This window comes from Ambystoma mexicanum, chromosome 5p (assembly GCF_040938575.1).
Source record: "Ambystoma mexicanum isolate Mex_15411 chromosome 5p, UKY_AmexF1_1, whole genome shotgun sequence".
Classification (NCBI taxonomy): Eukaryota; Metazoa; Chordata; class Amphibia; order Caudata; family Ambystomatidae; genus Ambystoma; species Ambystoma mexicanum.
In genome coordinates, this window is record NC_090930.1 from 204,282,105 (window position 1) to 204,303,499 (window position 21,395).

Here is a 21,395-nt window from a genome sequence, read left to right on the forward strand (position 1 = left end):
TTGCAAAAACCAAAGAGCTACAAAATGTGGTCCTTCTGCCCCATCTGGCCGAAGGATGTACACTACCCTCGAAGGATTAAAGTGTGCTCATCTGTGAAATTGGTTCAATTTTTATTTTTTTGGGTCCTAAAGAGATTTATATAATCACAAGAAAGAAATCGAAATGGTGTCCTTCCACTGACTCTGTAACAGGCATTCCCTCAGAGCGGGGAAGCAGGGATAATGCTGGGCACTGGGTGGGGTCTGTGCAGTCACGGTAAGGGCTGGCAGTGGGCCTGGTGGTTCTTGCCTGTTTTCAAGTTGAAAGCAGTGCTGGAAATGGGACATATTTACTCTGGGAATCCCCCCCTCGTTGGTAAGTGTGGGGAGAGGTCTGTGGGTGGCGGCTGAGGGGCAAAGCCCAAGTCCAGGCCCCTCAATATCCTATTTCTTCAAGGAATACAAGTGTGGAGATTTGCATAAAAGCAAATTGCATTTTGGGAACATAAGAATGCCCTCAATTTTACATTTGAAATATGTCTGATAATGATTCAGCATGACGCCCTTTTGAGCAAGTAATGGAGGTTGGGTTCTCTGCTCTTTTCATTTGTCACAATTCTCACCCTAGCAAAATAAATTCGGTAAATTGCAAGACATATATTCCAAGTTGAACAACTTGTGAACAGAATGTGAGACATGTGGTGTTTCTGTACGGAGCTTACCCATTAAACATTCTCAGGTGCTGAGTCTCCTGGAGTAGAGGCTCCTTGTGGGTGAGAGTCTCCTGGAGTACGGGCCGCTTTGTGGGTGGGAGGCTCCTGGAGTATGGGCTGCTTGTGGGTGAGAATCTCCTAAAGTATGGGCTGCTTGTGGGTGAGAGTCTCCTGGAGTACGGGCAGCTTGTGGGTGAGAGTCTTCTGGAGTACGGGCTGCTTGTGGGTGAGAGTCTCCTGGAGTACGGGCTGCTTGTGGGTGAGAGTCTCCTGAAGTACGGGCAGCTTGTGGATGAGAGTCTCCTGGAGTACGGGCTGCTTGTGGGTGAGAGTCTCCTAAAGTACGGGCTGCTTGTGGGTGAGAGGCTCCTAAATTACGGGCTGCTTGTGGGTGAGAGTCTCCTGAAGTGTGGGCTGCTTGTGGGTGAGAGTCTCCTGAAGTACGGGCAGCTTGTGGGTGAGAGTCTCCTGAAGTATGGGCAGCTTGTGGGTGAGAGTCTCCTAAAGTACGGGCTGCTTGTGGGTGAGAGCTCGGGTACAGATCTTGCTTGGAGTTTCTTGGTCTTGCCTGGGTGGTTGAGCACAGATCGGCCCTCTGGGAAGACAGCTTTGTTGAAGTTTAGCTCTGTCTTGTCCCAACCCATCTCCTACCCTGGTAGAACGGTCTGCACATGAACTCAATCCAAGACATTTGAGTGCATTTCCTCTGCTTCCAAGGGACATAGAACGTTCTGCTATTGACTTTCCTGTGGCTCGCAAACTGCTCTACAAAGAACATCATTCCAAAATAAAAGATGTCTCAAGATGTGAGGTGCGCTTCCACCTGGAACCTGTTTGGTACTCAGTGAGGTATGTGTGTAGGTTATGTTATGTTATTTGGATTTGCATGGACTCCATGTGCGTGTGTGGATCGGTAGAAGGAAGAGGTAGGGGATGGTTGGGGTTTGGCGGGAAAGACAAGGTATTGTTTGTGCTCACCTGTTGGTGCACGCAGAGCCATGAGCCACTGGCATCAGGGCATGTGTGTTCACCAGGAGGCTTTTGGTGTTTTTCCTGTAGGTCTGTGTTTCCCTATGGGAGAGGTTTTAGCTGTTGGCTCTGATGGGCCGAAGCATTTGTTTCGCTGTTAGTTGGATCGCTTCTTTGGGCAGATATGCTGGGCATGGATATGTTGTACAGTGTGCTCGGAGTGCGTGTTTCTATAAGACATGCATTTTCTGCTACGTGGATGTGTGTGTGTGTTGTTTGTATATGTGGTTAGGCTTCGGAGGTTAGCTCTGTTTCTCATTGTTACTTAGTTCTGTAGGTTTGATGTGCTGTTTCTTAAGAGAGGTGTTTTGGTCATTGTGTTAGTTTCGATGAGTTGTATGGTGAAAAGTTGTTGATATGTGCAGAACAGGCCTTGATTGTGGTCGTGTGTTCTTTGTTTTCCAATCTTGGGTTATGGGCATATCTCTACCTTGCTGTGTTGAATAGCCAGGTTTTTAGAAGTTTCCAGAAAGTCAGATGTTCTTCTGTTGTCCTGATTCCTTTTGGGACTGAGTTCCATATTTTTGTTACAAGGATGGAGAACCCAGTCCCTTCGTACTTGTTTTTCTTGTGGTGTCTATAAATCCCTTCTTGATCTCAATATTTATCTCGGTTGGTAATGGGTGATTTTTGACTGAAGGAATTTCACTCCCTGCTTGTGCAGTGCCCTGTGAGCTTTGCAGAGTTTGTTTAAGTGTATTCTTTTCTTTACTGGTAACCAACGTAGACATTCTAGGTCATGGTGATGTGCTCTCTCCTCTTCATTCTTAGCAGAAGTCTTGCTGCTGTGTATTGCACGCGTTGTAATTTCTTGGTGCGGTAGTCCGGCATTCCTAGGTAGAGGCTGTTTGCGTAATCTATTCTTGTAAGTGATTGTGTACTTGGGTAGAGGAGGGATGCGGGTGGCTTTTCCTGCCCAATTCAGTGAGTAACCACAGACTGATTCAAATAACAAGCCGAGGGGCTATCGTGGTTTGTGACTACATTATCATGACCACAGAGGCACTGACTTACGTGACTGCGATGAGTCACTCCCATCCCTCCCACAGTTTTGCATTCATCGTATCTGGCTGACTTCACCCGCTCCCTCCAGTTGACTACACTCGCCTCACCCCTTATTTCCAGCTGACTGCACTCACTGTACCCACAACCACTGACCCCCTGCACGCTTTGGCAAACTAATCACGGCTCTACATGCAGCAGGCTATTTTTAATTTACAAATCTTGTGGGAAAACACTTCACTTAACTAAACCCGATTTAAGTGTCGCTGTAGAAGCTATGCCGCATGGGAAGGACAGACACAGCAGCAAGGGCCATGAGTATAATGTATGCTTTCTTTACCACTCCCTCTGTCTGCAACCTTTTGTTGCAGGCAGAGGGAATAGTTTAAAGAGCCTAATTCATATTTGTTGCTTAGCACTTGTTATATTCAAGTTCAGGTTGCACGCAGCGAGGAGTCATGGAAGCAGGTTTCTTTCAAGCAGGGGCGTTGCTAGGTTTCTAAAAGATCCAGGGCGAGAGGCCATGGCAAGTTTAGAAGTCACATAACTATATCACTCCATCGCTTTCAAGCGTTATTATTGCATACTATAATGCCCATACTCATTTGGAGGTTTCCTTGGCATGTAGCTATGCCGCCACTCCAAAGTGTGAACATGCATCCAATAGTGCCAGGTAATACTTTATGAGGTTAAGACAAAAGAAAAGCCTTTGTTCAGAACAGCGAAAGATTTGCTGTGGATCGAGAAATTGCATTTAAGCAGCAGTGGGAGAGCTACCTGTTTGATACATTAGCCATACAGTCACTTCCTGCTGGTTGTTGGGCTGACAAACTGACAGGGGTTAGTAGGCTTAAAATGTTGAAGGACATCATTAATTTAATTCTACAATGTAGCGAGCGCACCAAGCAAGCCTGAACTTTCCCAGAGGAGTACGGGGGCGGGTTCTGCCCCATGAGAAAATCTTTGAAAAAATATTGTCAACATCACACCTATTTCAGCGCGATGTTTCCAAAATAACTAGAAAAGTGCATATGTTTCTTAGTGATCTAAAGGGCTACCAGAGACTGTACCGCTAATAAGCGGTGGCCAGCAGGTGGGATACAAATACCCAATACAGCATAACATAACATAACTAACAAATGAAATGGGCAATACCCTCACATACACATTAAGCTATACAAAGTCAATGGGCCTCATTACACGGTAGGAGGTAACCATGGCGCAAATTGCGTTACCGTTATTAGCTCTGAAGTCCCTTAGTGGGTCCCGTCCTTAACCCCTGGTGAAACCAGGGGAAAGGAAGGGACCCGCAAAGGGACCTCGTAGTAGGGCAGTAAGGGATTACCAGCACCGGTGCCCTTACCGGTGCCGGTAATCCCTTACCGCCTACCGTGTAATGAGGCCGAATGTATAGTTGTGCAACGACTAAAACAAGCGAATGCCAGTGCAAAGGTCAAACCGGTAAGTGACAAGAGAAAAGTACCATCTGTCCCAACCAGTGATTAGCAACTTGTAAATAAAACTCAAGTCTACATTTATAGTCTTGGGACCAGCTGTGAAATCGGTCCGCTTGCCTTTGTATTCCCTTCTCTGTTCTTGCTTTTGATAGGCTGTTTTCTGTGCATTGTGTTTTGGTGCAGTCTAAAATATTGCTTGGGTCACTGATGACTAGTCTGTCTTTGAAGGAATAGATATGAGAGCCGAGAATGCATCATTTCTGACTTCATCATGCGTGACTTGTTCATCGTCCCATTGCAAACAAAACATGCATGTAGACCTTTCCATGCAACGCTGCATACATGTAATGAATCGCAGGAAATATATTTTATTTCACGGACTGTACCCCAGGCACCACTATCATGGACTTCATGGCAAGTTGACGGGGACCAAAACATTTTTAGGGCAGAAAAAAAACCTCAACTTGTATTATCTGAATGACCACTACCCATGAATAATTATAGTTGTTTCAAATCATGCATAGACTACTTTTGATTTCAATATGAAACGGGTGTTGATTTCATTCTAAAAAGCATCTACTAGGAACCCTTTGTGATATCCAAATCCAAGGTCATGGAACTGCAGATCTCCCTGCAACCAAAGAGAATATCTTTGCTCCATAGATGTTCTGCCCCGGGATTTGCAGACACTGGTGCAGAGTGACACTGTGCAGCCATTGTGGGCAAATATGGTATCCAGTTAAAATGTCGAAAAAAAAATGTCAAAAAAAAATGTCTAAATAAATCATGCCGAAAAAAACATTCAAATGTTTTTTTTTTATTTATATTTTTTTGGGGTTTAGCTAATCAAAATACATTGTAAATAAAGAAAAAAACCAAATCATTTTTTTCGGCATTTTTTTCTCGACATTATTGCATTCGAAAATATGTCATTCGACATATTAACTATAAACCGGCAGATATAGATGCAAGTGGGAAAGCAAAGTAGAGATTCGGAGCTCCCAAAGCACCGCTCAATCTCGGTCCAGTTAATTTCGACTATGACTAAAAACAGGGACCTCTCCTCCTTTCACAAGACATCATGTGACAGGTCACAGTATGAAGTAAAGTTCCTGTGGAGTTCAGAGAACCCTATTAACAGAAATAAAAAAAAGACCTTCAGAGATTAATAGGCGCTATCCTTTCATCTAGTAACTTTCTATTCCAGAGATCTGCGTTGATAGATGGAACCCCTGGCAAAACATTTATTTTACAGAGAAAGAAAAATCTCAGCTCAATAGTAAGATCTAATTGAAAGCTATGTCCAGGCAGTCAGCGAAGCAGGGCTTCGGCTCACAACAACATGATGGGATGCTTGGCAAGCCTATCTCCATTGGAAGTTAAAGTTGGATATTTTCAGAAAAGCAACGAGGTCCACCCGAACTGTGCTACGCACTCTTTGCACTACCGCTACAGCCTAAACCATGCAGCATATAAGTGGGAGCAGCAAAAGTGAATGCCCCTTTAAAACGAGACTGCATCAGAAGTAACATCGACCGCAAACAGTTTCAACCCGAACCACTCCACAGTCGCCATTGCCCAAGTGAACCACAAGGAAGCGGACAGTGTTAGCGACCTAGGAAACGCACAGTGTTAGCGACCTGCCTTGTTCACATATGGCAAGCAAATGTAGGAAACGGACAGTGTTAGCGACCTGCCTTGTTCAGATATGGCAAGCAAATGTAGGAAACGGAAAGTGCTAGCGACCTGCCTTGTTCAGATATGGCAAGCAAATGTAGGAAAAGGACAATGTGAGCGACCTGCCTTGTTCAGATATGGCAAGCAAATGTAGGAAACGGGCAGTGTTAGCGACCTGCCTTGTTCAGAATTGGCAAGCAAATGTAGGAAACGGACAGTGTTAGCGACCTGCCTTGTTCAGATATGGCAAGCAAATGTAGGAAACGGACAGTGTTAGCGACCTGCCTTGTTCAGATATGGCAAGCAAATGTAGGAAACGGACACTGTGAGCGACCTGCCTTGTTCAGATATGGCAAGCAAATGTAGGAAACGGACACTGTGAGCGACCTGCCTTGTTCAGATATGGCAAGCAAATGTAGGAAACGGGCAGTGTTAGCGACCGGCCTTGTTCACATATGGCAAGCAAATGTAGGAAACAGACAGTGTTAGCGACCGGCCTTGTTCAGTTATGGCAATCAAATGTAGGAAACGGGCAGTGTTAGCGACCTGCCTTATTGGTATTACCCAAATTGTTCGTTTACAATTGTTCGAATAATAGGGGTCCTAATTGACCTTCTGCACAATTGACCGTATGGTCATTTTAATATATATTATGGGTTGGGTTGGTGTAATAATAGTATAAGGGGATTGGGAGGGGGCTTGGGATGGGGGTTGGATTGGGTGGGGGGCTGCGGGTGGTTCGCCTGCATATGTATCCTAATTGACTGTTTAAATTCGGTCAATTGTGCAGAAGGTCAATTGTTATTCGAACAATTGACATTCGAACAATTCATATACAACCGCCTTGTTCACATATGGCAAGCAAATGTAGGAAACGGCAGTGTTAGTGACCTGCCCTGTTCACATATGGCAAGCAAATGTAGGAAACGGACAGTGTTAGCTACTTGCCTAGTTCAGATATGGCAAGCAAATGTAGGAAACGGACAGTGTTAGCGACCTGCCTTGTTCAGATATGGCAAGCAAATGTAGGAAACGGACAGCGTTAGCAACCTGCCTTGTTCAGATGTGGCAAGCAAATGTATTTGCGCCACAGCATCATTTTTTATAAATTCACGTTTACTGGATGTATACAGAAAGTACCCCTCGAAGACGCTCGACTTTGACAAGCTATCGCATTTTCCAACTCTAGGGATTTCAGATTCACCCCAGGGGAACATTAGGACTGAACAAAAAGTGCACATCACAAATAAATGAACCGCACACACAGGTCACCTGAGAGGCAGGTGGCAAACAACTAGCACACACTCACTCACCAATGCACGAATCTGGGTCTCTGAGTCAGGAATGGGGATGGCTATTTGGTTGTAGCTCCTGAGTTTCTATCCAGGGCTGGTCACTGGGAGGATAGCTCAGGAGCAACGCGCTCGCCTTGGAAGCAAGATGACGCACAACAACACAGGTTCGATCCCCGGGTCCGCGCTTAGAAAGCTCTGGATATTAAGCGCATTATAAATAACCAATTACAATGACAATTTACCACCAAAAGTCCCAGGGCTATAGCCCTCCCTCAGCCCCCACACTAGCAACGTCTCTGGGGGCGTCAGAGTGATTGTCAGCCGGTGACAAGAGGAGTCGAAGGAAAGGGGATGGGGTGATCCTGGAAAGCAGGAGATAGCAGTTGTGATCCCGCTGTGACGGCGCCCAGTGTTACCTGAGAAATTAGACTGGCCACTGTGCTTCTTCTCCGTCGGATGCTAGTGGAGACCCCTGGCTGGCTCTCTTGGCTACGGTTCCTATTGAGCATTTTACACATGTATAGGTGCATCGTCATCAGGTGGGAGGGATGTTAAGCTACTGGGATTTATGCCGCACTCCGCTACCATTCGCAAGGTCTACAGGTGCTCTGACCGATCGGATGGAGAGGTGGGTGGGCTTTGTAACCGGAAGAGAGAAAAAAGCAAGGTAGCTTTGCTTGCCATTGATGTGTGCAGAAAACATGCCTGCTAAGCATCGAGGCAGCTGGGTGCGCAGGAGAGCCTCCTGTTTCCAGTGTGCGAGCATGCAGTGGCCAGGGCTGTGGTGGGTACATTTGTTTTAGCGGTATAATGTTCAAATATGTCACGCCTGTTGGGAGGGGGACTGAATTGCCATGTGCCGGTGGCTATGGCGGTGTGCATATTGTGTTCTGGAATGTAGAATATAAGCATGTTTCTGCGAGGAGTAGTCCGTGACGTTGATTGGCAGGTTGGCGATGGGTGCAGACAATCCTGAGACCCCTTGTAGCAAATGCTAGCATGACATGACAGTCCTCACAAATCATTATAAGTCATAGTAACGCATGGAAAACCATGGGCATTGCCAACAGTCTTCGTTTTTCTGTAGGCATAGGAAAGGGATTTGCCAGGCACTGCCGTACTGGTAATAATGGTAGCAGGCTAACAGCTGCAAAATGTTGTGAGTACCTCGGCCCATAATAGCAGTGCCTGGCAGATGTCTAGTAACTATACACAATCCGAAACTATTGGTTTTGCCAATGCTTGTTTTTAACAGGACTTCAGTGAAGGATACAGATAGTGCTTATAAATTGAGTGGCTGAAGGCAGGCCTGGTTAAGACATTTTTATTACAACAGTAGAGCCTTTATAACTGCAATTAAGCCATTAACGTTCAGAAGAATGCTTTAAAAAAAATACTGGAAGGCGCCTTGAGGTCAAACTTTGATCAGAAGGCTTGATAAATGGAGCTGAAGGAGACCCTAAGAGGATGCGTTTTGTGTGGGGAGGGACAGGAAGAGCGTGGGAATGTCTATAGGGATTAGCATGGCAATGGGCAGTCAATGGGTGGGTAAATAGCCAAACAACATCTACAAGCTTTGTATCCCTCTTCATATGCCATGCCTCCCTATCTGTGCGTAATGCAATCATTGTGCCTTACAGGTGGCACTCTAGTGCCATCTAATAGCCAAAACCAAAAATGCATTCGGGTGTTCAAAGCCCGTTTCCCCCCAACCGGTACCTGGAATTCCAGTTCATCGCGAGGTCTGTGGGGCCACCCCTGGGATTCATACCCGTGGGTCTTACTGCACGTGGTTGTCCTCTCGGGGCTCGGCAATTGCACCAGTGAATGAAGCAAAGCTCTGCTGAGCTCCTCCTCCGCCCTCCTGCTCGGCTCCGCAGTCACGCACTGAACAGCCGTTCGCCGACTCACTCATCTGCACCTCAAAACGACTAGAATGTTGATGGTAGTCCTTGTGATCATTCTGTGCATCCTCCTAGGGCCTCCTCGTCTCAGTTACTTTATTATTATTCACTGTAGGATTTAGCGTGTTCTTCCTCGTGACAGTATTATGTTGCAGTGGAATTAATTCCATTCTACACAAGTACATCAGTTGGTGTAGGATATGAGTGTATGGAGGAGGGGAAATGGTAGGAGTCTTTTGGCCACAGCGTGGTTTAGCCACTGGAGCAGTGTTTGCTTGCTTGTAAAAAGGGACGCTATCCTTGGATTCGTCACACATCACATGACATTCATATTCTTGACCATCACTGCTCACAATCTGACATTATAATGAATGCTTCCAATAAGTTTCCAAAACCACCTGCCATGAATATTATGTTCAGCAATAAACATGGAAAGGGTACAACTACAGTGTAGTGTCTATTGGAACAATAGAAACATCTTTCACCTCGGGGTGTATTATGTCAAGCAACCTCAACACAAAACATTGGGAGCCGACCAAATTAACATTTAATAAAAAACAGTGTTGTTCTAGCCAAATCCAACTGATATTGCTGGGATTCAAAGTGACCACAAGTCTTCGTGATAAAAAGAAACGGTTCTATGTCCTTTCATCGATGGGTGAAATTTCAATGGTTTTTTTCGGACTATTTTTTTAATGAAAAAGCAAATCAAAATGTCTTATTTTTTAGTTTTCAGGGGTTTCGGGGGGTTCCCCCAAACCCTGTACCCTTTTGTTTTTTTACCTATTCCCAAACACCCCCACCCCTTATATATACTTTTCCAACCCCCTATATATTTTGATTCATTTTTTGTCAATAAAATGTACTTGGGTGAAAAAAAAACATCAAAATGTCACCCATCGATGAAAGAACGCTATACCAAAAAACATAGTAGTAAGGTTTACAGAAGCAAATAGGTTAAGCTCAAAATTCATATTTTGATGGGCTTTGTAAGAAAGAAAGTCAGATTTGTCCTCGCTTTGAGAGTTTTCACTTTTTGATAGATTTAAAAAAAAATGTATTTAAACACTTGACTTGTCAGAAGTCAATGCATCGATACAGCATAACAAACCATTGACCGCACACATAGAGCATAGCATTCACAGGGATAGATACTATCACAACAAAATGCAGCTGATGCCAGTTTCTCCATTTGGCCTCCGCAATTTACCGCAAACTGGGTCCTCCTCCTGCTGCGTCCTGCATATAAGTAAGGGCGCTCGATAGTAGCACCATATGTCCACAGGACAACTCATCACTGGCTGGAGCGAAATATATACATCCTCCTACTCTTACGTCCCATCCCCTTTCCTCATTCTGCATGATCGTCCCTTCCTAGGGACGGGAGACAGAACCATTTTCCGCAGAAAAAAAAACCTTCTTCCCCTTTAAATTTAGATGCGCGCAGGGGTGCGGCCCTGGGAGCATGCGCTTCCCTGATACCGCCCTCCAGCGCCACACCTCAGTCTCCTTTTCTGCGCAGACGGGAACGGGCCGAATTCACCAGCGCTACTGGGTTTGGCTTCATCCATGTAATTCCACGCACGGATACATCTTCCCTTCTGCCTTTTTGTCTTATTATTATTCAGGTACTCGGTCTGGGGCATCACGCTCCTCCCCGTCGCATGTCGACTTCCACAGGGTTCAGCAGGTGTCCATCCTGCGATAGGCTCTTCCAACTTCAGACCTGCACACCCTCTGCCTACGTTGCCTTGGCCTAGACCGAGGCATCCCTTTAACCAAGAGATGCCTGTGGGCCGGTGCCACCATTATGGAGAGAAAGGTGAGGCTGCTGAAAGCCAAGGCCTTTTTTTCTAAAGCCTGAAGCTCTTGCTCATTCGTGTTAACGTTAGGCTTTAGAAAAAAAGGCCTTGGCTACCAACAGCCTCACCTTTTCAGCATTGATGGTGCTACTGTCCCTCCCTGGAGAGCAGTAGCGCCACCATTAAGGCTTAAAAGGCGAGGCGCTGCCCCCTGCCAGGCAAGCCGTTAGTAAATAAATGCAGAGCTCAGCGCCACTTCCTTCCACCTCCCCAGCAGTTAGGCCACACCCCCTCACGCCCCTCATGAGCTCTGGTTCATTTTCCACTGCCACTTAATGCCAAATAATTGCCCAAACAGTAAATGCGTTTTCGGAAGTGAAGCACCTGGGAAGAAAAGCACTTTAAAGTCCACTGAGAGTGAGGACTCGTGCTGTTTCAGCAAATGCCGCAATTTCTACAAGTAGTCTGTTTAAAAAGCCTTTGGCGCTCTCTGCTGGCTGTGATTTGAATTCCTGTCTATTTTCAAGTCATATTCTCGCTCCTCATTGGAGGGGGGGGAGAAGTAGTTTATGACAACCGGAATAATCTGCAGACCCTCAAATTATCCAATTACCGACAGATGTGATAAACTTTGTAAAACGTTGTAAACAAAAGATATTTTTACATGGGGGAAAAATGCAGATAACGTTTGGCTGGAATTTCCTTTGACTGCGCGCTTGTCTGTTCATTTGTAATTTGCTTCTTTATCAATGCTGTGCATCGCACGCGAGGTTCCCGTGGCGCTGCTCGCACAGGCATGCTCGGTCTTGCTGCGGACATTTTATCACAGTGTGCACAAAAGCCCCACCCTGTCCGCACCACTTTCAAGGGGGAAAACCGTGCAATTCTTTCATAAATATAATTACGGGGTGTGTGAAGGCTGCTTAGGCCTGACAGTGTGGACTATTGGCTCCAGGTTACTAGTCCGCTTCTCACTTGCTTGCTCCCTCTCTTCCTTGGTCCAGTCACCTTGGCCTCTGTCTATGTTTAGAGACCGGTCTGTCCTGTGATCTACAGGTCACGGTTTTCAGTCCACCAGTCCTTCCATAGTATCAGTGCGCAGGCAGTGGCCGCTCTCCTGCAGGAGGTTTGCAGGAGCTGCTCATGCGGGCCCCACTCTTTCATAGTGCCCTCTTCTCCCGGACCTAGCCATGCCTCTAAGTGAGGCTACCAGATTTTCATGGCCCAAAACCGGGACTACCGACATAAAAGAAGGACTACCCTACTCACACCTCTCTCCCCCCCCTTTCAATCTTGCACACCAATCCCTACCCTGACCCACCTCAAACCCACTGCCGCTCCGCCCTCACCCCCCACGCCTCTCCCCCCCACAGCATTTCCAGTACTGCTCCTGAATAAGATGGTGCGATTTTGACTGTGGAGTTAAGCACCTTCATAGCAAAGGAGCTGCTGGTCTTATTGGTATTTGACGCCAGTCTCTGTGGCGCCAGCAGCATGTGGCTGGGCTCTGGAAGGCTGCTGGTTCGAGCCCATCCTTAGATGGCAAAATTCCAGTGTTATGATGTTTATTTGGTTTATAATTCTTACCAGATGAAGCTGTCACCCTCCTTTTCCCCAAAACCGGGACAGGGTTTCCAAATTTAAAAAACTCTCAGGACGGGGGGGATGGAGCACCCAGTCCCGGCAAAACCAGGACATCTGGTCACCCTGGCCTCTAAGGGGACTGTGTTTGACTTTCGCTTGAAGCTGTGCGGAACTCTTTCCGGATCCACCTTGAAGCCAGGCCTTCCTGGTTATTCAGGCCCGTGCTCTTCCAGACTACACCTTCCAGGCAGTGATCAACCAATTCTCCTGGCCGGTGATGGCTCCGCAGGTGAGAGAGCTTCAAGCTCTTAATCTGCGCCATACGTATTGCAAAAGCCTTGCTTGTGATCAGAGCTCGGAAGACCTGAGATGGGATCCCCTGAACGTGAGTCGAAAAGTTTGGAAAATGAATTTGAGGGTGTGTTGATACGGGGACGTTGCCAAGTCGAGCATCCGGACAAAAAAGCGAACATGGCTGCTGCACAGAGAGCATCTCAGACCTGCACTTTGGGATTCGAGAGGATCAAAGGACACTGCTGATCGCACCAGGTGACGAATAATCGCATTGCTGCTCCTTACCAAGACCTTCATGCAACTGATCTGGCGGTAACTGCGTCTCATCTTCAGGGTTACCTTAATGTGATGACCATTGGCTGGGTGGAAGATGGCCAGCGGGAAAGGTTAAGCTTGTGTGATGACCGTTGGCTGGGTGGAAGATGGCCAGAGGGAAAGGTGAAGCTTGTGTGATGACCGTTGGCTGGGTGGAAGATGGCCAGAGGGAAAGGTGAAGCTTGTGTGATGACGGTTGGCTGGGTGGAAGATGGCCAGAGGGAAAGGTGAAGCTTGTGTGATGACGATTGGCTGGGTGGAAGATGGCCAGAGGGAAAGGTGAAGCTTGTGTGATGACCATTGGCTGGGTGGAAAATGGCCAGAGGGAAAGGTGAAGCTTGTGTGATGACGATTGGCTGGGTGGAAGATGGCCAGAGGGAAAGGTGAAGCTTGTGTGATGACGATTGGCTGGGTGGAAGATGGCCAGAGGGAAAGGTGAAGCTTGTGTGATGACGATTGGCTGGGTGGAAGATGGCCAGAGGGAAAGGTGAAGCTTGTGTGATGACGATTGGCTGGGTGGAAGATGGCCAGAGGGAAAGGTGAAGCTTGTGTGATGACGATTGGCTGGGTGGAAGATGGCCAGAGGGAAAGGTGAAGCTTGTGTGATGACGATTGGCTGGGTGGAAGATGGCCAGAGGGAAAGGTGAAGCTTGTGTGATGACGATTGGCTGGGTGGAAGATGGCCAGAGGGAAATGTTAAGCTTGTGTGATGACGATTGGCTGGGTGGAAGATGGCCAGAGGGAAAGGTGAAGCTTGTGTGATGACGATTGGCTGGGTGGAAGATGGCCAGAGGGAAAGGTTAAGCTTGTGTGATGACGATTGGCTGGGTGGAAGATGGCCAGAGGGAAAGGTGAAGCTTGTGTAATGACGATTGGCTGGGTGGAAGATGGCCAGAGGGATAGGTTAAGCTTATGTGATGGAAGATGGCCAGAGGGATGGGTTAAGCTTATGTGATAGAAGATGGCCAGAGGGATAGGTTAAGCTTGTGTGATGACGATTGGCTGGGTGGAAGATGGCCAGAGGGATAGGTTAAGCTTGTGTGATGACGATTGGCTGGGTGGAAGGTGGCCAGAGGGAAAGGTTAAGCTTGTGTGATGACGATTGGCTGGGTGGAAGATGGCCAGAGGGAAAGGTGAAGCTTGTGTGATGACGATTGGCTGGGTGGAAGATGGCCAGAGGGAAAGGTGAAGCTTGTGTGATGACGATTGGCTGGGTGGAAGATGGCCAGAGGGATAGGTTAAGCTTATGTGATGGAAGATGGCCAGAGGGATGGGTTAAGCTTATGTGATAGAAGATGGGCAGAGGGATAGGTTAAGCTTGTGTGATGACGATTGGCTGGGTGGAAGATGGCCAGAGGGAAAGGTTAAGCTTGTGTGATGGCGATTGGCTGGGTGGAAGATGGCCAGAGGGATAGGTTAAGCTTGTGTGATGACGATTGGCTGGGTGGAAGATGGCCAGAGGGATAGGTTAAGCTTGTGTGATGACGATTGGCTGGGTGGAAGATGGCCAGAGGGATAGGTTATACTTGTGTGATGACGATTGGCTGGGTGGAAGATGGCCAGAGGGAAAGGTGAAGCTTGTGTGATGACGGTTGGCTGGGTGGAAGATGGCCAGGGGGAAAGGTTAAGCTTGTGTGATGACGATTGGCTGGGTGGAAGATGGCCAGAGGGATAGGTTAAGCTTGTGTGATGACGATTGGCTGGGTGGAAGGTGGCCAGAGGGAAAGGTTAAGCTTGTGTGATGACGATTGGCTGGGTGGAAGATGGCCAGAGGGAAAGGTGAAGCTTGTGTGATGACGATTGGCTGGGTGGAAGATGGCCAGAGGGAAAGGTGAAGCTTGTGTGATGACGATTGGCTGGGTGGAAGATGGCCAGAGGGAAAGGTTAAGCTTGTGTGATGACCATTGGCTGGGTGGAAGATGGCCAGAGGGATAGGTTAAGCTTGTGTGATGACGATTGGCTGGGTGGAAGATGGCCAGAGGGATAGGTTAAGCTTATGTGATGAAGATTGGCTGGGTGGAAGATGGCCAGGTTGATAGGTTAAGCTTGTGTGATGACCATTGGCTGGGTGGAAGATGGCCAGAGGGATAGGTTAAGCTTGTGTGATGACGATTGGCTGGGTGGAAGATGGCCAGAGGGATTGGTTAAGCTTGTGTGATGACGATTGGCTGGGTGGAAGATGGCCAGGGTGATAGGTTAAGCTTGTGTGATGACGATTGGTTGGGTGGAAGATGGCCAGAGGGATAGGTTAAGCCGGACCCCTCTCTATGGAGGAGATCAATGGTGCAGTAACTGATCAAGTATTGGCAAGGCATCAGCTAGATCACCATAAAGATTATTCCTAATCTCGGCTCCTAGATTAATGCAGGTCTGTGTTGTCTTGGCGGAAAAGGGATTGTGAAAAGATGTGTCTTTGCTGAAGAAGACTCTGAGACACCATGTTAGGGAAGTGAAACCTCTTTACAGAAGTCCAGTTGGCAAGGTTACAAATTCAGGTTTAAAAGCCTGCATGCGCACAGCACTAGGGCAGGGGAGAAACAAGACACAACAGATGGCGTGGAAAATCCACAATGGAGGTACATGCCACGACATGCTTGCAGCCTGGTAAGGATAAGCCATCCTGTTCCTCTCACGCCATAACCCTGATAATAAGATGATGGCCAAAATACCCACCCACAGGCTTGCTTCAATGTATGAATGGCCGAAGCTACCTACTAGACTAGTCAGGTTTCATCCAAGGCTCGCCCACGCAGGGTGTTTGGGGATCCATTTATATGTATGTTAAAACTGTTCCGTACTGGCCCAGAACTCCAAATCTGCACCAATGGCACATGATCTCGAAACATTGTATTGTCCAGAGGAATGTAGCAAGGGCGCCCAGTGGAGAATGTCCCTATTCTCCTGGAAGACACGCACTGTTCGAATCACTGCTGGGGCAGTATGTTAATCCCAGCCCTTTGATGTGTTCGTGCACACTCATGCTACACCAAACCCCAGTGGTGTGCACGTTTTCTTCGACACTGGAATATCTCATTTTCCTGCACTGTCGAGCGCACTCTATTGTGCTGGGAGGACTATGTGGCGAGCTCACTATCTTTACCAAACGACTTGCTGTGTATTATGACAATCATAAGGGTAGTCTGGCTACCCAAGCATGTATATCTATTTCTCAATGTCCTACGCAAATTGCCCCAGTCGTTGACCCTCGACTTCGTCTTTGCCCTCGTGTGCCCTCTCCCTCCCTTGCTAATCCCCACAGTCACTGAGATTGTTGACCAGGGCCCTCATGTGTCCACCTGGGTCCTGGCCTCCCACACCCAATCGCCTTCAGCCTCTGCCCACTCCCAGCACTTTCCGTGGCACCCACTGGCCTGTGCCACCACAGGCTTGAACTTATTTATTGTCAGTTGACCGCTCTTACCTAGTGATCTCTGCCAGTCACCTAACAGCGACTTGCAACTTACTCCCTAGCACTTCCCTCTGTGGTACTCCTAGCGCTTGGCCCCTCCCTCATCCCTTCTCTCTCTTTGAACTTGCACGTTCTGAATGCTTACCCGGGTACAACGTCCTTTCATCGCAGGATGTTTTTTCGCTCAGTTTTTTTACTGCAAATTTTTTGCCGAAAAAACAAATCACATTTTTTTGTGGGGGTTAGAAAATATATAAATTAGGGGTAGGTGTTCGGGAATATATAAAAAATTAAAGGGGATGGGGCGATTGAGGGGGAACCCCCCCAAAAATAAAAAATAAAAAAAGCGCAGTTTTTTTGTAAAAATATCTGCAGTAAAAAAAAACGAAAAAACATCCCGTGATGAAATGACATGGAACGGCTTACACGGCCTAGTAGGACCGCCTCTCTCTTCATTTTTATATTTGCCTTTCATTCACATGTTCCCCCTCCCCGTTGCCATGAGGACACTTTGAAACACAATTTACTTGATGTATAAGCACTTTACAAATGCACAATAAATAAATAAATAAATAAATAACACAAGTCTGGTGGACAGATCACAGATCTCAAGCTCTGCTGTCTAGTTGCATGATTATAGTGAATATATGCTCCACTTGCCCAGTTTGTACAGATCATTAAGCACGCTAGCACCCTGACTAGTGTACTTGGTAGAGCCTAGTAACTATGCCTTGGGTGCTTCAGAGGCAGAGCTTTAAGTGGGGCAGAGCCCTGACAATCTCCAAAAAGTACTCCTGAGCTGGGACTCTGCTGGGGATCACCCCACTAGTGCCAACCCCTGCCAGTTTACTGAGCTTGAGGGACCTCCTCTTTGTATGGAAGGATAGCTGAGGGATAACGTGCTCGCCTTGGAAGCAAGACCACATGGAGCAACACAGGTTCGATCCCCGGGTCCGCACTTAGAAACATCTGGGTATTATGCGCGTTATAAATAACCTATCATATCATATCATGTGGTGTCTAGGCTGTGAGGTGCGCTTTGCAAATGTATCCAGCCGTTCCCTAGATAGCCCCTGGCAGCAAGGTTTGTCATTTCATAATTCATTTGTTTTGGGTCAGAGCGTTGTCAAGGCCCGGGACAAAGATTTGGGGTTCGCTGTATGGCACTCAGGGGGAGAAGGAGAACATGCTTGCTGAAAGGTTTGTGCAAACTAGAAGCATAAACTACATTTCTCTACCTCTATACTCCCATAAAAGTACCTAAGCTTGATGTTAACTCCACTTAAGCTACCTTCCTGCCCTTAGGTGGGTGCTGCCCCAGGATACATGTCTCTTGGCGTTGGTTGTGGGGAAAGGTCTCTGGTATGAAAGGGTTGACCTCTCGGTGTGCACTGGCTTGTGCTCCTTGGGATGCTCGGATACTTATAAATAAGCCAATGCACAGATGTGTAGGTATGGCCATATTAATTGCAAATAGACTGAGGGGGTCATCACAAATTTAGCGGTAACGGTAAAACGTGGTATTTACAAATACTGAATGTTTTACCACCTACCAAATGATGACTTTTCTTTTGAAAACGTCTAATTTCCACCTGCGTTTATGTGGAGGTAAAATAATACCGCATATGATATTACCGCAGGCGGTAATGTAGCAGTTCCCCAGGGAGTCCTATAGTGGATTAAGTGAAGCTGCTTGTCTCACTAAGATGTGGGCGGGTGTTTGATTCACTAGAGGAGCAGAGTGGGGCAAAGGGTGGTGAGGGAGGCTGGCACAGAGAGGTGCTGGAATGATGTCATAGGCAATAAGGGCATGCTGCCAGGGGGCGTGAGCTTGCCAGGGTCTCTGATTTGACCTCAGCCTTGCCTGCATCCATGAAAATCCACGGGGTAAAGTTCTAATGAGGTCAGCAATTAGGTGTCCAGAACCTGCTTCATCGAACAGCCAAAATGCGGCCCCCTCCCTAGACAACCTGATGCATTCCTGATAGAATTCATAATAACACAACTCCCTGGCAAACATTCGGTGCCTGAGTGGAAACTGGACGTTTATCTGAAACACTTGTCAGCCATCTGCAATGTCCTAAATGCTAACATTGCAATGGCATGAGAACTTTGACAAGCCCCGTAGTGTTTACATTTGTATGGGCATTCATTAGCCAGGCAATCACCATGTGCCGGCTATTGGCATCGCATTTCCAGTTACGACTGTCATTTGGCCTTGAGCTCCCAGTACCAGCTAGTGCCATCAGCAGCCCAGTGACCCACACCATTACCAGCCGGTGCCATCAACAGTCCAGGTACTCACACTATTACCAGCTGGTGCCACCAACAGGCCTGGCACCACACCATTACCAGATTGTGTCATAGGCAGCCCTGGTACTCTCAACATTATCAGATTAATGGTACCATCAACAGTCCAGGTACTAACACTATTATCAGCCACTGCCATCAACAGTCCAGGTACTCACACTATTATCAGCCAATGACATCAACAGTCCAGGTACTCACACTATTATCAGCCAGTGACACCAACAGTCCAGGTACTCACACTATTATCAGCCAGTGACACCAACAGTCCAGGTACTCAACAGCAGTACAGGTACTCACACTTTTACCAGCCAGTGCCATCAACAGTCCAGGTACTCATCAACAGTCCAGGTACTCACACTATTACCAGCCAGTGTCATCAACAGTCCAGGCACTCACACTATTACTAGCTAGTGCATTCAACAGTCCAGGTACTCACATTATCACCAGCCAGACTCCTCAACAGGCCAGGTACCCACGCAATTACCAAGCTCATGAACTATCAAGGTACTGACACCCTGGATATTAATTGGCATCCACAGTTAAGTTACTCACTCCATTACCAGAGAGTTGTCAACTTTTTGAGTACTAGGTAGAGTGAACCTGAGGCGGCGCATTTCCAATCCCGATGTGGCCGGCTTCTTTCTGAGGTTGGTTGATACATTGAGTACAAGCAAAAAGTGGATTAATAACACAGCCCTTAGAAGCATGAGTAATCCAACAAGAGTCACAATATTAGAAAGTGGTTGCATAATTACTCGTGTGATTATCATCATTACTGCTAGTACGCTGCCAATTGGTGGCTGTGTCGCCTATCAGACAACAAGTAAAAGTGAGTTTATTAATCTGTCCCTTATTTGCTTTGCTTTAGGGTCGCCCAGGGCAACTTGGACCTCGCGGACCCATGGGTCCCCCTGGATTTGATGGCCCAGAAGGTGTTGCAGGAGCCAAAGGTGACCGGGGAACTGCGGGCTACCCAGGAGGATCTGGACCCAAAGGAGATAAGGTGAGTACCATGATGTCTGCAGATGCAAACCCCTCGCGGGCGGGGCCCAGCGACATGCCCGAGTGGGCCAAGTCAAAGACACACAGAGTCAGGTTCAAGGCCCAGAACATCTTTCCTTTATTCAGTCCAGAAAGCAAGTTGTGGAGGCCTAGTTTGACATGGACTCTGATCTTCTTTGCTGAATTTCCTTGTGTGATAACGTTTGAGTGATGCTAGTAGTGTTACATTGAGGGGAGCCTGGGGTAATGGGAGAAGATGGTCCCGGTAAAAAGAAAGAGGATCAGAGCTTGTGAGTAGAACTAGAAACGTGCAGGACAGCCACAGAGAAAGCCCCCCAAGAATTCAGGGGGGTTGGAGAAGAATCCGCCAAAGCATCAAATAAATGCGCACAAAATGATTCCACGCGGATTCTATGCAGACCAATGGGAAGTGCAGAACATGGAGTCTGATGGGGGAGATGAGCACTAGAATAACTCAAGTCTATGAGAAATGAACCCACGCGGGATCTATTCTATGCAGACCAATGGGAGGTGCAGAAGCTGAGCCTGATGAGGGAGATGCGCACTAGAATAACTCAAGTCTATGTGGAATGATCCCACGCGGGATCTATTCTATGCAGACCAATGGGAAGTGCAGAACATGGAGTCTGATGGGGGAGATGCCACTAGAATAACTCAAGTCTATGTGAAATGATCCCACGCGGGATCTATTCTATGCAGACCAATGGGAAGTGCAGAACATGGAGTCTGATGAGGGAGATGAGCACTAGAATAACTCAAGTCTATGAGAAATGAACCCACGCGGGATCTATTCTATGCAGACCAATGGGAAGTGCAGAAGCTGAGCCTGATGAGGGAGATGCGCACTAGAATAACTCGAGTCTATGAGAAATGAACCCACGCGGGATCTATTCTATGCAGACCAATGGGAGGGGCAGAACTTGGAGTCTGATGAGGGAGATGCCACTAGAATAACTCAAGTCTATGTGAAATGATCCTACGCGGGATCTATTCTATGCAGACCAATGGGAGGTGCAGAAGCTGAGCCTGATGTGGGAGATGCGCACTAGAATAACTCAAGTCTATGAGAAATGATCCCACGCGGGATCTATTCTATGCAGACCAATGGGAAGTGCAGAACACTGAGCCTGATGGCAGAGATGCCACTAGAATAACTCGAGTCTATGTGAAATGATCCCACGCGGGATCTATTCTATGCAGACCAATGGGAAGTGCAGAACATGGAGTCTGATGAGGGAGATGTCACTAGAATAACTCGAGTCTATGAGAAATTATCCCACGCGGGATCTATTCTATGCAGACCAATGGGAAGTGCAGAACATGGAGTCTGATGAGGGAGATGTCACTAGAATAACTCGAGTCTATGAGAAATGAACCCACACGGGATCTATTCTATGCAGACCAATGGGAGGGGCAGAACATGGAGTCCGATGAGGGAGATGCCACTAGAATAACTCAAGTCTATGTGAAATGATCCCACGCGGGATCTATTCTATGCAGACCAATGGGAGGTGCAGAAGCTGAGCCTGATGAGGGAGATGCCACTAGAATAACTCGAGTCTATGTGAAATGAACCCAGGTGGGATCTATTCTATGCAGACC

The 21,395-nt window shown here is 47.3% G+C and overlaps 1 protein-coding gene across 2 annotated transcripts in view; it reads left to right on the forward strand.

Moving 5' to 3' along the window:
* COL4A6 (collagen type IV alpha 6 chain) overlaps positions 1-21,395 on the forward strand; it is an 856,046-nt gene that overhangs the window by 468,506 nt on the left and 366,145 nt on the right. For both annotated transcript variants that reach the window (XM_069612628.1, XM_069612629.1), the window contains exon 5: positions 19,639-19,773. In XM_069612628.1, coding sequence (XP_069468729.1) covers positions 19,639-19,773 — 135 coding nt within the window. The remainder of the gene's footprint in view (positions 1-19,638; positions 19,774-21,395) is intronic.